Source organism: Pelodiscus sinensis, chromosome 4 (genome assembly GCF_049634645.1).
Source record: "Pelodiscus sinensis isolate JC-2024 chromosome 4, ASM4963464v1, whole genome shotgun sequence".
Lineage (NCBI taxonomy): Eukaryota > Metazoa > Chordata > Testudines > Trionychidae > Pelodiscus > Pelodiscus sinensis.
In genome coordinates this window covers 124,230,546-124,246,128 of record NC_134714.1, presented here as the reverse complement: position 1 = coordinate 124,246,128, position 15,583 = coordinate 124,230,546, and the positions used below count along the sequence as shown (strand labels likewise).

Sequence of the window (15,583 nt, the reverse complement as noted above, 5' to 3'; positions counted from 1 at the left end):
GAGCAACTGTCCGACCCACAGCATCCCTGCAGCAAAGCTAGGGCCCTGGTAAGGAGGCTGGGGACTCACGAGGAACAGCCTGTGACCTGTCCTTACATTCCAGAAATGCTGTTTGGGAGGCCCCCTGCCACAGAGCAGGGTGACACGTTTTCCTTGAACTGTTCCCATTTTTCCTTATTCCTTTTAAAATCAATCTGCTGTTCAATAAATTGTGTTTGTGTTGAACTGTACATAACCATCAGTGAGTCAGGGAAACATCCAGGGCAGAGACACCCTAGCCCAGGACAACCCAGTAGGCAAGAAGAGCAAAACGGCAGCGGAAAAAAGAGCCACACCAGAATTTTTGTTGAGCGAGCAAAAAAAAAAAAAGGAACCATGGCCGCACACCAAAGGGTTAAGCCACCCACCCACCAGACTCCAGAGTCATTGAAGAAGAAAAAAAGACACAGCCCCTTTAAGGCAAGAGGAGTTTTCCTTTTTGGCTCCAGCAGTTTTCCATCAGTTGCCACCATCTTGCAGTGGCCATCTTGCTAAACAGACGGCTCCCCAGCACCCAGTAAGACCAGGGAGACGGGGACCAGGGGCCATTGGTGGAGCTGCAGGGGCGGCTTTGTGAGCTGCACGGGGGTGGCTGAAGAGCCGCATGCAGCTCGCGTGCCACAGGTTGGCCACCCCTGCCCTAGCCTCTGTGCTAGGTGACCACAACAAGGTTAGGGGTTGAGCCCCCAGGAATCCTGGGCCCAGCCTTGTTGGGGTTACAAGGAGTCTGCCACACAGGAGAGTGGAAGGGGAACCCTCAAGGTTAGGGAGGCCTCTGGATGAAGGAAGGACTCAGATTCTTTCACAAGCCCATTTCACTGGGATACTGCAGAAGCCAGAAAAGTTCCTCTCAAAAGCAGGACTATTCCACCACATACACAAGGGTCCTTATGGGTAGCAGCTCCTTCTTGCTCTCACATGCTTGGGGGAGGGGAGAGAGCATCCCCCACTGAGGCTTTTGACCTCACCATGTACCTGCAGGAAGCTTGTCCACTCCCAATTCATGCTTCCTGCCATGGGCTTTGCATAAAGCAAATGCGTCAACACTTACACTAGTCTCTGTAGTTTGCAGTTTGGCTGTTTCAGCCCTTCACACAGCAGTTGTATTCCCAGGGCTCCCAGCTGATTACCGCTCAAATTCAGATGGCTCAGCCACTGGCTGGTGCTGAGTACAGACGAGAGCTCCCCACAACCGGCAGCTGAGAGTTTACAAGCCTTCAGGCTGCAAGAGACAGATGCACAGATGAGGGAATGAGCATGTCTGTCTATCCAGTCCTCCCCTCTCAGTGGCCATGCCAGCGAGGAAAGCCAAGAACCAGAGCTCTCCTGACAATCTAAGGGTTTCCAATGTATCCATAAAGAAACACATGGAGCCTGGAGTGAAAAATGAAAAATAGGGGAGCTATGTAGGAAGCCAGCTGGAAATTTTAGTTTCTCTTTCTTGCAGATTAAAAGTCTCAATGCACTAAAAAGAAATATCCCTCAGATCAAGGAGTCTATGACCAAAAAAGACAAATTGAAGGTACATTGTCTTTTTCCATCCACCAACTGCATCTACACCAGGGGGTCAATTTTTTAAATTTTTTTATTTGTATTGACTTTTTCACTTCTCTGGGCCAGGTAGCTATGTTCAGCTAAATTTTAAGTGTAGACCAGGCCTGCCACATGAGGGCTAGAGATCCTCATGGGCTAGAGTTAATCCAACCCTGTCCACTACTATGGGTCTTTTTTGCAATACAGACCCCCCCACACACACACCTTCATGTACCTGCAGCAAGCCAACATCTTACACCGACCTCACCTTTCATAGAGTTCTTTACAGAAAACAATACTTGTGCATACTCACTCCAATTTCTGCAGCTTGCAGTTTGCACGTTTCAGTCCCTCACACAGCAGCTTCACTCCTGAGTCTCCCAGACTGTTTCCTGCCAGGTTCAACTCCACCAAGGTCTGCTTGATGACAAGAGAAGCAAGATCCTCACCACAAGCAGCTGTCAAACGGCAATCACAAAGCCTGCCAGAGATAGATACACAGAGAGGAAAAGACTCTGTCTGTCCAGTCCCCTCCATGGGTTTCTAGAAAGGCTCTGTCATGGGGTGGGAGGACTGGATCACACAGCTAGAGTAATGGATGGTGGGGACCAGATGACCATCTGCATCTGTATCTCTCATTGATCTTGTAGTCCTCACAGGAGCATTTTCCATCCCTAAGCAGACACGCTTGGTTGTCCGCTAAATAGAAACTTTATTATAAGTGAGGCAAGGAAAGCTAATAAAAGGTTTTGTTTTTGCTTTTTTAGTAGTTTGCATTTAACATGGTACTGTATTTACTTCTGCAGCTATAGTAAAATGGGACTAACTGAACCCGCTACTAGGGTATGTCTACACTACCCTCCTAGTTCGAACTAGGAGGGTAATGTAGGCATACCTCTAGACTGGTGGTGGGGCGGGGTTGTACATGGGACCATGTGTATAGCCTTGTGTGGATACAAAATTTGTATCCGGGGCCACATCTGTATCTGCAAAAATTAGCTACAGATGGCAGCATTGACATCCGTGGGCAGAGGTGGACACCTGTGGATAAAAAGCAGATATCTGCAAATTTGCAGGGCTCTAGCCATGTGGTTTTTGGGGTGTGGGGAACGTAGGGATGCAGGAGAGGAGGGAGATGTGGGAGGAAGAAGGAAGATGTGCTGCAGTGAACTGGGTAAATTTCAAACAATGGCAATTTGTTCTTGTAGCTGGAGCAGAGGAATGTCAAATGGTAAAAGAAAGTCACACCCCCAGCTTTCTAGCACCGTTGCCTCTAAATAGCTGGGAGGGACAGTCATGACTGGTACTGAAGGTGTCCTGGAGCCAGCTCAATATCCTCCAGCAAACAGCTCCCAGCTTCAGTCAGGCAACAGGCTCTGCAGATTCCCAGAGCTTTTTAGTCCAGTAGAAAGAGGCATAACAAGAACCAGTGGCAGGAAATTAAAGCCAGACACATTTACATTAGAAATGAGGTACACCTGTCTTACAGAGAGGGCATTTAGCCACTGGAACCAAACTACCAAGGCAGGCGGTAGAATCTCCATCTCTAGATGTCTTCAGAGCCAGACTGGAGGCCTTTCTGAAAGATGCTTTAGTCTAACACAAGTTACTGGACTTAGAGCCGGGGTAACTAGGTGAAAGGTAATGGTCTGTGTTTATATTAAGTCAGACTAAAAGATGTAATGGTCCCTTTTGGCCTTACAATCTATGAATGGATTTGTAGCCTGGTCCCTTTTGGGAAGTGTGTGTGTGTGTGTGTGTGTGTGTGTGTGTGTGTGTGTGTGTGTGTGTGTGTGTGTGTGTGTGTGTGTGTGTGTGTGTGTGTGTGTGTGTGTGTGTGTGTGTGTGTGTTTCCATCACGGAATTCCATTAGGCCATAGGGACCTGGAAACAGCAAAACAATGTTCCATTTCATTCTTTTCTGTGCTGCACTTCTATTCCCTAGTCCTCAGCCACTGTCCGTCATGGCTTTGTCACCTTTCTGTTGGTTTGCCACATTGCATTCTTGGGATGGAACAGGCACCCCACACTGCTGGCAGCAGATCACTCCTGACATTACAAAGGACAAAGTGAGCATGTCATTATGATGCTCCAGCAACTCAGTTGGCTTCCCCTTCCCTGTCACTCCAAATTCAAAGGCCTGGCACTAACTTGCAATGCCACGAAGTGGTCCCAATCTGACATGTGCACCAGAAAACTCCACATTTCAACTTGCGCCAGTGTGACTGAACTAGAAGCAGCAATCATGCAGCACACTTGTTTTCTTTTGGATGGATGCAGTGCATTATAAACAGTGAGTAGTCCTTTGGCACCTTAGAGACTAACCCCCCCCCCCCCCCCAAAAAAAAGGATCATGAGCTTTTATGAATAAAGCCCACTTCCTCAGATGAGTTGGAATGGAAATAACAAGAATCCAAGATCTATAGACCAGCAAAAGCATTAACCTGTCAACTGTAGGACCCGTGTTAATGAATTTCCTTGGCCACTCTTCATGCCCTGGTCTCTCAGCAGCATCTGTTGGTAAGGTAATTAGTTTTGCATCAGTCGGCTGACTAAGCTAACCCCATATATGTTAACAGCAAATTTGAACATGGTTGTCAGAAGTTACACAATTCTGTGTGGTTGCTGTACCAGCCATGTTGAAGAGCTGCATTGCTGTAGAAGTCCTGGGATAGCAGTTGTAATAAGAGAAATTTTTAAAAGGAAAGAATAATTACTTACTCTAGTTTCTTTAATTTACAGTATGGATCTTTCAGTGCTTGACAGAGCAGGTAAATGGGTGAATGCTTTGGCTTATCCTCATGATGTTTCCTTAAAAAAGAGAATAGAAAAATGTTATGTAGTTCTCTGAAGACAGAATTTAATTCCATTTCCTGAACATTGAAATAGCTTCCTGGACAGTGTGATCATAAATAACACATGGGCTGTTTTGCAGTTACAGTTAGTAGTAAAGCCCCCAATTCAAAATTACATCTAGTGTTCTGAGGCTATGTCTACAATACAAAGGTTGTTTTTCTTAAAAAACAGCCGTTTTTCTGAAAAAAATTCACTTACGTCCACACTGCAATCGTGTTTTTTGAAAAAAAAAGTGAAAGAACGGGGGGGGGGGGGGTTTCTGACATTGGTGAACCTCTTTCTATGAGGAAGAAGCCTTTTTCCAAAAGAGCTCTTTCAGAAAAAGTAGTGTGTGGACGAGAAAGAGGGAGTTCTTTCGAAAGAGAGGAAAGAGGAAAAAGCACAGGTGCCTTGGTGGCCACTGTAATCACTGCTGTCCATAGTAATCACAGCTTAAATGCAAGAGAGCATCCATTCAGTATAAATGCTATCTTTCGAAAAAGCAGATTGCTTTTTCGATGCGCTTTGGCAGTTCAGACCCTCTTTCAGAAGAAGTTCTTTCAAAAGATCTCTTCCAGAAAAACTTCTCCCAAAAGAAGCCTGCAGCCTAGATGTAACCTGAGATGTATTTTAAGTGTATGAAATCAAACGGAATACGTGCTACTGAGATTCCACACGCAGCAAATTATGGTGAAGCCTTCTAGTGAGAAAATTTGTTCTTTATTGTTTTAAGGTTCAGGACAAGAAGCAATGGGCTTAAATTTTGGATATTTAAGAAAGTTTGGATATTTAAGAAAAACTTCCTACCTGTCAGAGTGGTTAAACACTGGAATAAATTGCCTAGGGAGGTTGTAGAATCTCCATCATGGGAGATATACAAGAGCAGGTTAGATAGACATTTATTGGGGATGGTCAAAACGGTACTGGGTCCTGCCATGAGGGCAGGAGATTGGATTTGATGACCTCTCAAGGTCTTTTCCAGTTCTAGGATTCTATGGAAGTGCAGCAGTATCCTGGGGTGGTGATGATACCTGGTTTTGAGGGGCAGTTAGAGCCGGTTAAAACTCAGAATTTTGTGGGAAATATCAAGCTTTGGCTTTGTTCTGATTTTAATATCGAGAACTGTTCAAACAAACCCCCTTCTACACCCAACAGCACCGTCGAACTACATGCTAATTGTTCAGATGAGGGAGCAAATGTTTACCACCGTGTTTTGACCAGTACAACCCCAAAGGTGGATGCTGTTTTTACCACATAAAAGTGGCTTATGTTGGTATAGGCTATGTCCTTTCATTTTGGGGCATAAGATATAGTAGTATAAGCATCTTGATACTGGTAGAATTGTGTCCACACTGGAGATGGAGGGGGAAGGGGTTGTACCACTTTAATTATATTGGTACAGTTAAAGCAGCATGACTTCACAGACAAGTCCTTAGTAGCACAAGGTATTTTCTTTGTGGTCTCAGGGTCTGTTCTCACATGGTTGGCTGCTGCACTGAATGACCACGGGCCATTCTGCATGTTGACTATTTGATAGCACTATTTGCAGGTGACATTTTTGGTGGCAGCTCAACTGCATTTAAAGTAATGAAGGGAACCTGCACCCAATGCCATGACCACACATATACCTCTTAAGCTGTCTGCAGTCGCCTGTGTAAACTGCTGTAAGGTAACAAGCAAGTTACCGCACAGCCCAGAGCCCCCACAGGCCCTGCACAATTGGTAGGAGGTCCCTGAGAACTCTAAACAGTGATTTGCACCATTGAGCTGGAATTCAACTTTTGGTTTTACTCTCCTGCTTAGTGTAAAGAGGCAGGGGTCATACCTGTTTGGTTGGGCAAAGGTAGCATGTTTCCCTGACATTCACCAGGCAGAACCTTCTGCCCATCAAAGCCTTGGTGAATTTAGTGCACTTCAGAATATGAAACTGAGTTTGGATACAAAGAGTTTTGAAAAGCCCATGACTTATTTTGTCCTTAAGGAATAAATAATTGTACAACAGGGATGTGGAAGCCAATTTTGTTTCCTAGTGATGTCCTTGTCCCATAGTAAAGCACTTTGCAAAAATCTTAGGAGGCCTCAGTGAATATCTCTGGACCTTTGTTGTACAACTGTTGACACAGGGAATCTTCCTTCCCCAACCCATGTCTCACCTCACCCTGTTCATTTCCGCATACAAAGAAGTGCTACAAGCATGTCAGTCGTTGAGAGGACAGAGTAGACCAAACAATGCATTTAATACAAGGAAGGTAATTTTGATAGTGTAATAACTGTATCCTTAGCTTACAGTAACAGTAGCATTGTTCTAGGTTGTCTTGTTCAGTCAATTTGTGATCCAGACTTAGGGAAAATAACATCCAATCTGTTAAAGAAACTTCAGATATCTGAGCTCAGAAAATACTCACTGATGTAGCCACTTTTGTAGTCTTGGGAGTCCTACTTCATGGTCTTCTAAGCTAAATGTACAGTCATATATACAAAGTGACTCCAGTCTACGACAATGCTTGACACAGAATGAAAGAGCCATTTGGTCCATCTGGGTAAACTTATTTTGATTCAACTTTAGTTCAGTGAAGTGATCCAATGCAGTAATGGCAAAATCTTCTTCATACATCTCGTATACACAGTGAAACAACTCAAGCTGATGTCTTTGATGAATCCCCTCGTGAGCAAAAGGCAAAGTTTTTAAATCTGTTTCTTGGTTTGCTTGAACCCACTCCAGTAAATCTGCCTTAACTGCGGGTGAAAATTTGCATCTGAATTTTTCCTGCATGTCCTTCATTCTTTCTTCATTTAAGAGGCCAAACAGGAATCGCACCGTTAACATTAAATAATTTTTTGAGTTTCCATAGTTTTCCAACAATGCCTTCACATTTCTCCTCAGAGTCCCTGAATCTATTGCTGCTTCATCTTCCTCTAGGACATATAACAAAGCTGCAAAAAACTCCTGAAAGCTTAAGTGAATGAAGCTGTAGAGACATTCACAGTCAGTTTCTTTTTGGAAAATGTTTTCATTTAAAAAGAGGGGGAGAGAGTTTTCTTGATCTAAGCCAAACTTCTTGATTTCTTCTTCCTCAAACAGGATCTTTTGATTCCAGATGCCATCCGCAGCCAAGGAGCAAAGTCCCCTCAGGTTTCCATGCAAGTTTTGCTTCAAATCGTTGCTAAGAGGCTTGACTAAGCTGGAAAGGTAGAGCACGTACACTCCAGTGACGGTTTTTGAAGTCTGTGTGAGATTCTCGCCTTTTTCAAGCTGTTGTTTCACAACCGTGCAGATGATCCAACACATGAAGGGGACAAAACACATGGTGAAAAGAATTTCATTGGCTTTCACAAATTGTAACGCTTGTCTGGCTTGGGTTTCCTTTTCAAAAAACTTGTGGAAATACTCCTCCCTCTCAGCTTCAGAAAAACCCAGAATCTCGGCATAACGTGAACACTCCAAGCACTGCTCAAGTTTCTCCAGGGCAGCTGGCCTGGTTGTGATCATCAAGTAGGACTCAGGAAGAACTGTTTTCCTAAATAAACTGCTCAGGATAATTTCCATTGACTTCTTCTCCCAGGGGTCAAAGCACAAATCATCCTCTGGCTGATCAAAGGAAAATCTCAGTTCGTCTAACCCATCAATTATGAACAGGAGTTTTTCTGGATTCATCAGAATGTGGTTAATCGGTGGATTTGTATGAAGCCAGTTTTTAAACATCAGGTCGGCCACACTTCCCTGCTTATTAAGAAAGTTCACTTCCCTACAGTTTATGTAGAAAACATAATCAAACTTTTCCTTATAGAGCTCCCCAGCTGCCCAGTCATACATGATCTTTCTTGCTGTCATTGTTTTCCCAATCCCAGCAGCTCCCAGCAGCACAACAACCTGTGGCGTTTGTCCATCTTCATCAGGTTTATACAGGGTGGCCAGTGTAACTGCAGAACTAGCTCGCTCAGTCATGACTTCAGCATGTCTCCATCCTGTGGCCATGATTTCATGTTCCCTCTCCTTTGCCTGACGAGGTCTGTCTACAATAGTCAGGTTTGTGTATCTTCTGTTTAGTAACATCTTGTCTCCAAAGCGACTGTTCATATCTTTTATTAGTTTGTATTTCTTTTTAATATCTTCTTTGTACTTCTTCCTGTAAGCTGGATCAGCAGCAAGAGACATTAGAGATATGAAATTGACAATCCAGAAAACCACAAATCACAGACTACTCTATTAAATAGTTTTAGGGAACCACAATAACGGTTCTTCAGCTTTATAATGAAACCTTCTTCAGAAAAGAATCTGAAATCACTTAACTCTGAGTGGGGTTTATGCAGCATTTATTCAGTTATGGGTGCCCCACAGAAATTATTCATTTGAGTAAAGACCGCAGGCATTACTTCATCCCCAGTGAAATGCAGCCACCTCTCTGATGAAACCCAACTACTGTTTGACAGTGCACAGTAACATTATGCAACAAAGTAGATCACAAGTGAGGGAGGCTATCATATGTAGTTAAAACCACACTGGGAATTTTGGTGGAAGGAATGTAACTTCATAAACTAGAATTTCTCAGGGCACGTGGGTTTAGAAGACAGAGCATCATGGGATCTTTAATTTCCAAAACTGAGTATCTCCAGTTATATCTCCAGTTACCTTCTGCCATTATGGCCAAGTCTACACTACACAGAAGATCAATGCTGTTGCGGTCCATCTTCCAAGGTTTGATTTAGTGGGTCTAGTTAAGACCCTCTAAGTCAAATTCACAGCCAGTACTCTTGCTCCTCACAAGGAGTAAGGGAAGCCAACGGGAGCAAAAACTTCCCACAGTGTGGATGGTGCAGAAAAAGAGATTTAAGACATTTCTACTCCAACTACATAATTAACATAGCTGGAGTTGCGTAACTTAAATTGACCTTCCACTGTAGTATGGACCAGGACTATGAGATATACTCCTACAGCAGAGTGCCCTCCAATACCAGGCTAATGCATTCACCCAGTACTAACCCGGAAGGATATTTTGCACACGTCGCTGTTGGCAATTACCCAAGGTAACAAAGGTCACTCAGACCATTATATAAAGCTGTCTGTGAAACAACTCGCACAAACTGGATCACTTAAGCTAGAAAAGCAGCACTGAGGGGTTTTCAAGGCTGCTGGTGAATTCTAAGGCTGGGATGACAATGAGCTGAGAGAGTCTGGAAATAGGAAAAATGTTTACAATTGAAATCACCCAGGTGTTTTTATGGACTCAGTGTAAGGGCATGAGGCTGTCACCACTCCCTGTTGGACATGGTTTTTCTGGGAGTTACAAAATGAAAAGGAAGGAGCAAACTTTGCCAGTATGGCTGCAGTTCCCACCACCTCCTGGCATTTACCATGATCTATGGTGGAAAACCAGGCAAATTGCTCAGGATGAATGCAAAGGAACTGCACAAAGGTGCAGTGGCAAATTCAGAAAAGCTAAGGCACAAAATGGGTTATGCCTAGCAAAGGACATAGAAGGCAATAAAATGTTCTCTACATACAACAGGACAAGGGAAAACATAGTTCCACTGCTTAGCGAGGAAGGAGAGCTAAGAATGGATGATACTTTGAAGACTGAGGTGTCTCTTTTGTCTAATGTCTCTTTTCCTTCAATGTCCTTTAAACAGAGAGAGCAGAACAAAGAGCAATGGTCTTAAGTTTCAGTGGGGGAGGTCTAGATTGGATATTAGGGGAAACTATGTACTGGGATGCGTTATCTAGGGAGGTGGTGGAATCCCCATCCCTAGAGGTTTTGACAAAGCCCTGGCTGGGATGATTTAGTTGGGGTTGGTCCTGTTTTGGGCAGGGGGCTGGACTTGATGACCTCCTGTGGTCTCTTCCAGCCCTAGGATTCTATGAAATACGTTAACTGTGACCAGATGCTTAACAAGTAGTTCTGTGGCAGCTTTCTTGGGCACACTTCTTCGGGGTCTCAGGGTAGCTGGTCAACACAGATGCTGCACCAGTACTCAGCAGCAGGGAAATTGCAAGGGAACATCAGACAAAATCCCGTGTTTTCTCTTCACTATTCATCTCTCCCATTTCTTAAAGGAACCAGGACTGGACCTCTGCAACACCACCACTACAAAGGCATTTCCTGGGGACTTACATTAGCTGCTGCCCATTCAGTCCTCAGGAGTGTGTCTCACCTTCAGTGCTATTACCACAGTTACCATTACAATCAAAGTGTTGCTTTTGGAAATACTACTTCCTGCAGGTTCATGGTGGTCCCTGTTCTGGAGAATGGCAAGGGAACCCTGTGCTAATGGAGTCCCCTGGAAAGGCACATAAAATATTTTGTTCATGTGTCAATTGTTCTATTGATGTGGAACAAACCCGATTTAGGAAAGTATCCAACTGAATAAGAAGGAACCGCTGTCCTTAGGTCAATTCCTGGGTAGCCGTCACATACCTTTTGCAGACAACTCTGATGATTTTTGGCTCAGAGGAATCTCTGAAAAGGAAATGACATTGAAACAGTATTGTAAGGATGCAGGATATATTTCAATACAAGCGCACTTCCTTTCTGGGTGGAGGCAGCAGCTGACCAAATAGTGCAATTGTACTTTGCGTTAATGAAGTAATCATGCAGAAGAACACGGCTCTCAACAGTCAGTTTATGGAGTTCAATTTGTGGAATATTGTACAGGGGAGTCTGGCTTCTTGGACTTCTCCTGGCCTGGCTCCACTGCTGCACTTTGCAGGACAAGCAGGCCACATTGTCAGGGAAACTCAGACCAACTTGCCCTGGGACTAAATCAATTCAGGATTGTCTATAGGGACACAGAATCCCGGGAAAACACTCATATTCAAACACGGACTAAGTGAAACCACTAAAAGGATCCACACGAAGGACCATTCTGTCCTTGCTCAGGAGATGGGCTAGGTCAGGGATCAGCCACCTATGGCTCAGTACAGAACCAAATCTGGCTCTTTTGTCATTCCCCAAATACATGCAGCTTTTTTAATTAAAATGAAAAATTAAATCAAACATTTTAAAACGCCTAATTACTCCTGTCAAAATGATCTTGTTTTGCCTATTTCTCCTTTCACCAGAGGTGAAAGAAAGGCGGTGCACCCAGTAAGAACAGGCTATGCTGTGGCAAGAGCTGGCTGCAGGCATACACATGCAGTCCCAGCTAGGGTATTAAGAGGGGCCGGTGGTGGTATCTAGCCACAGCAACATGGTTCCAGCCCCATCTGTCTGTCAGTGGTGCTGCGGCTGCTGCAACAGCCCAGCTGTGATGGCCCAGCTTGGGTTCCAGAAACAGCACACCTGGCCAATAAAGCCCCAATTGGGGCCCAGCCCACATCTGGCCACAATCCTGGAGAAAGGCCCACAGCCTGGCCCCCATTGGCCACAGGAAGGGCTGGCGGCAGCCCCCGTCCTGCTGTGGCATGGGTCGGAGAGGAGGCCACAATCTGGCTGCGGTGATCCTGGCCCAGTCCCTCATCCTGCCACTGCTGCCCAGGTGTAGCAGCCCAGCCCTGGCCAGGTAAGATAATCCTGCCCCAAGGGTCCCCCACATACTCTGTTTCCCACCAGGGCTGGCACACACAGCCAGAGCTCTCAGCCCTTGGACATTGGAGGTGGCTGCCCGCTTGCTTTGGGGATGCACGACGGCCCAGCTCCGGCTCTGGCACCTGGATGGGGGGAAGCAGTGCTGTGGCCCAAGCCATACTAAGGACTGACTGCCTCTTCTGGGGGTGTGGAGCCACCCCCATCCCCCATCTTGGGGATGGTGGTTGGTGGCCCTGCTGGGTGCAGAGGTGGGGGGGTCTGGCCAGCTCTTTGTTGACCACTTGTTCTGAATGTTGATGTAGTTTGGCTTTTTGGGTTGAAAAGGTTGCTGACCCTGGGCTGGGTTGCTCAGGGAAGCCTTTACAAACTTAGGGGTCTAAGGCAGAAACTGAGGACAGCCAGAGCAAATTTGTTCATTTGGAATAACTATCACTTGGGTCTCCTAGCCCCAGTTGCAGATTATCTATTAGGTACAATAGTCACAGTGCATAGGGCCTAGGAAAAAGTTTGGGACCTAAAAAAAAATTCATACAGCCTCTCCCCGAGTTACGAACGAGTTATGGACCAAACACTTGGCCATAACCCAATCTGTTCGTAACTCGGACCCCATTGAGTTAAATAGCGACCACGCGGGTTGCAACCCCGTAAGCACGGGTTGCGTTCGTAACTCAGGGACCGCCTTTACGACCACTCCATGGGAGCTTTGATCGTAAATGCAAACAGTCGTAACTCGACCATTTGCAACTTGGGGACCAGCTGTAATTGACTCAAAAATAAGAAAAGAAAATTGCTAAAACAAGTCTAATAATTTACTATCTTTAGTCAACAAACAATATACAGGTATAGCATACAACTAAATATTAGGTATATAGACGATACGGCATTTCCACCTTATATATTTATATATCCACTCTAATTTAAAGGCCTACGATTATGAGAGCAGCTAGAGCCTACAAAAACCTTATTCCAGTCCTGCCTAGCCCCCAACAAAGCCTAGCTTTTCTATAGACTGTCATCAATCTAATGCTTGTTGGATGCTTTGAAATAAAGTTGCATAGGCAACCAGAAAACTTTGCATAATGTTGCCACTCCCTTTGCCAACCATCTGTTAGTAATCTAGGGGAATAAACTACCCTCATCCCACCTCTCAATAATATATATTCCTTAGGTCCGCTAGGATCTAAAACCCCATCAGGGCTCTGTTGTACTAAGTCTGGGCACACACACCATGACTATCCCTGCCTGACAGAGCTCACAGTCTAAACCAAGTAGCTGCTCCCTGCCCATGTCTCCTTCTCCTGTTGCTGCTGCCCTGAGGGAGATGTTTGGAGGAGACTCTCAGGTTCTTACCTTTCTCACTTTCTACTCTGAGTTTTGCAGCAGAATCTCGGAGGTTGATCTGAGTGAGAACATTGATGGTCACCTCTACGGCAGCAGCTCCACCATAGAATTCCATCAGGAGGTTCTTGGTGTCTATCCTGTCAGCGTTCTCCAGCCGACCTCGGGGGATAGTGCGTTTCCCCTCAAAGGCAGAGTGCGATAGCTTGTCTTTAAATCTTTTCACATCTTCCTGAGAAAGGTCGTCGAGGGCTTGCACAAGCAGGTCACTGATTCTGCTGCTTTGGTTTCCCATCAGTGGGCGTCAAGAAATAAGCTAAAATACCATGCAAAATCCTGGTGTTAATAATAGGGTATAAGAATGCGTAGAGGGAAGAAGTGCAAACTAGCGGTGGGAGAACAACACTGAGACACATCACTCCTTGGTGCTTTTCTCTCACAAACGATTGTTCCAGTTTCCACATCTGTACATGAAGATAACCCTACTGATCTAACTGATGGGGGTGTGGTGCAGCTTAACTAATGTCTGAAAAGCTGGGAGAGGTCTAGGGAAGAAAGGGGTTAAAATGACAGGATTTATCATCCAACTGGGTTTGAAAATAGAGGTGAGATACCTTCATTTAATCTGCATTTCAGAAATATTAATCCAGAAAACACAGTTCTGGACTATCAGGCCCTGTATCCTGAGATCCAGAGTTAGCTTATGAGAACCTTCTGGATATTGTAGCTATCAGAACATGGTGAGGTAGAGCAGTGGTAATTTCTGGCATCCACACAGCAACTGTGGGCTATCTGTCCCAGCTCTGCTTGAGCTAGGCCCTAAAACTAACAGTTTCTCAGTGGCAAGATGGACTAGCCGCCCTGTAAAATCTCTCCCCTGTCCTCCAACCCCCTGGATACAAACCCGGGTGGCTAGACCAAACCATCCTCCATGCTGCTATTTTGAGTCAGTTGCACAAGCACAGCTAATGCAAGTACTTCCAACTTGCACTGGGAATTGCAATTCTCATTTGCTGGGCAAATATACCCCTGGGGCCCACTCTGAGGGTTTGTCTACACTACCACCTACTTCGAAGTAGGGTGGTTAATGTAGGCAACCGAAGTTGCAAATGAAGCCCGGGATTTGAATTTCCCGGGCTTCATTTGCATCTTGCCGGGCGCTGCCATTTTTAAATCCCCGCTAGTTCGGACTCCGTGCTCGCGGCTACACACGGCACCGAGTAGGTTGTTCGGATTAGACTTCCTATTCCGAACTACCATTACTCCTTGTGGAATGAGGTGTACCGGTAGTTCGGAATAGGAAGCCTAATCCGAACTACCTACTCCGTGCCGCGTGTAGCAGCGGGCACAGAGTCCGAACTAGCGGGGATTTAAAAATGGCGGCGCCCGGCAAGATGCAAATGAAGCCCGAGAAATTCAAATCCTGGGCTTCATTTGCAACTTCGGTTGCCTACATTAACCACCCTAGTTCGAACTAGGGTGGTAGTGTAGACATACCCTGAGAGTTCTCACCACCCAAATGTATACACCACCAATAGATCAGATTCAAGTTAACATCCCCCAGGGTGAAAATGCAGAAATTGATGGACTTACTATGAGTCAGAAAGCAGTCACTTCTGATGGCCCTTCTTTGCTTGGTTTCTCTCAGTCTCCTTTGTGTTCAGAGACATCAAAAAAAATACCTAAGTAAAGGAACAGGAAACTGTTTGCTCAAAGTTTATTCTGCAACACAAAGAAACTAAAACGTCACCAGCTAAGACTGGTCTTCAGCACTTCCTGAATTTCTCTAACAGCCTGCAGCAAGGATGGCTGGAAGCCTTGTTAATCCATTATGGCGAAGTGGGGATTGCGTTCTCTTGTCGTGCTGCATGTGATTTTTAAAGGTCCTTGCTTCTCTGTTGTAACTGTGTGTGTACCTTAGTTTCCTGAGGCACTGCACCTGTGCCCCACTGGGGATGGGAGTTTTGGGTGCATTGAGGAAATAAGCAGCCCCGCAGATATATAAGAGCTCATGCTGTCTTGTAACCTGAGCCTAAGTGGGGGATGCAACCAGATAGGGAAAGGGACAAAGGAGGAAGCGGGGCCACCTTTGAGGCAGAGACCAATTGCTGGGTGTGTGGGTGAGTCTTGGCTGGCTTAGGATGCAGAGAAGGGGTCCAGGGCCCTGGCTTTGGGTCCCCCTCTCCCCAAGATGGATTGTGCTGACTGCTTCCAGTTTCTGTGCTAACAAGTCTGCACTACGCTGTGTCCCTGTGAATCAAGAAACCAATAAATTAAAAGGCACAGTGACTAGAACCAAATCCCTGCAAGCTGCA

The 15,583-nt window shown here is 45.4% G+C and overlaps 1 protein-coding gene across 2 annotated transcripts in view; it reads right to left on the bottom strand.

Annotated features, from left to right (window-relative positions):
- LOC102453021 (NACHT, LRR and PYD domains-containing protein 3-like) overlaps window positions 1–15,583 on the bottom strand; it is a 32,978-nt gene that overhangs the window by 10,308 nt on the left and 7,087 nt on the right. Inside the window, exons 2-8 of one of the 2 annotated variants that reach the window (XM_006131660.3) lie at window positions 14,862–14,950; window positions 13,281–13,584; window positions 10,821–10,862; window positions 6,813–8,541; window positions 4,294–4,383; window positions 1,886–2,053; window positions 1,091–1,261 (exon numbers count right to left, since the gene is read on the bottom strand). In XM_006131660.3, the coding sequence (XP_006131722.2) occupies window positions 1,091–1,261; window positions 1,886–2,053; window positions 4,294–4,383; window positions 6,813–8,541; window positions 10,821–10,862; window positions 13,281–13,563 (2,483 nt within the window). In that variant the 5' untranslated portion in view covers window positions 13,564–13,584; window positions 14,862–14,950. The remainder of the gene's footprint in view (window positions 1–1,090; window positions 1,262–1,885; window positions 2,054–4,293; window positions 4,384–6,812; window positions 8,542–10,820; window positions 10,863–13,280; window positions 13,585–14,861; window positions 14,951–15,583) is intronic. The other variant, XM_006131661.3, reaches the window with a different exon arrangement.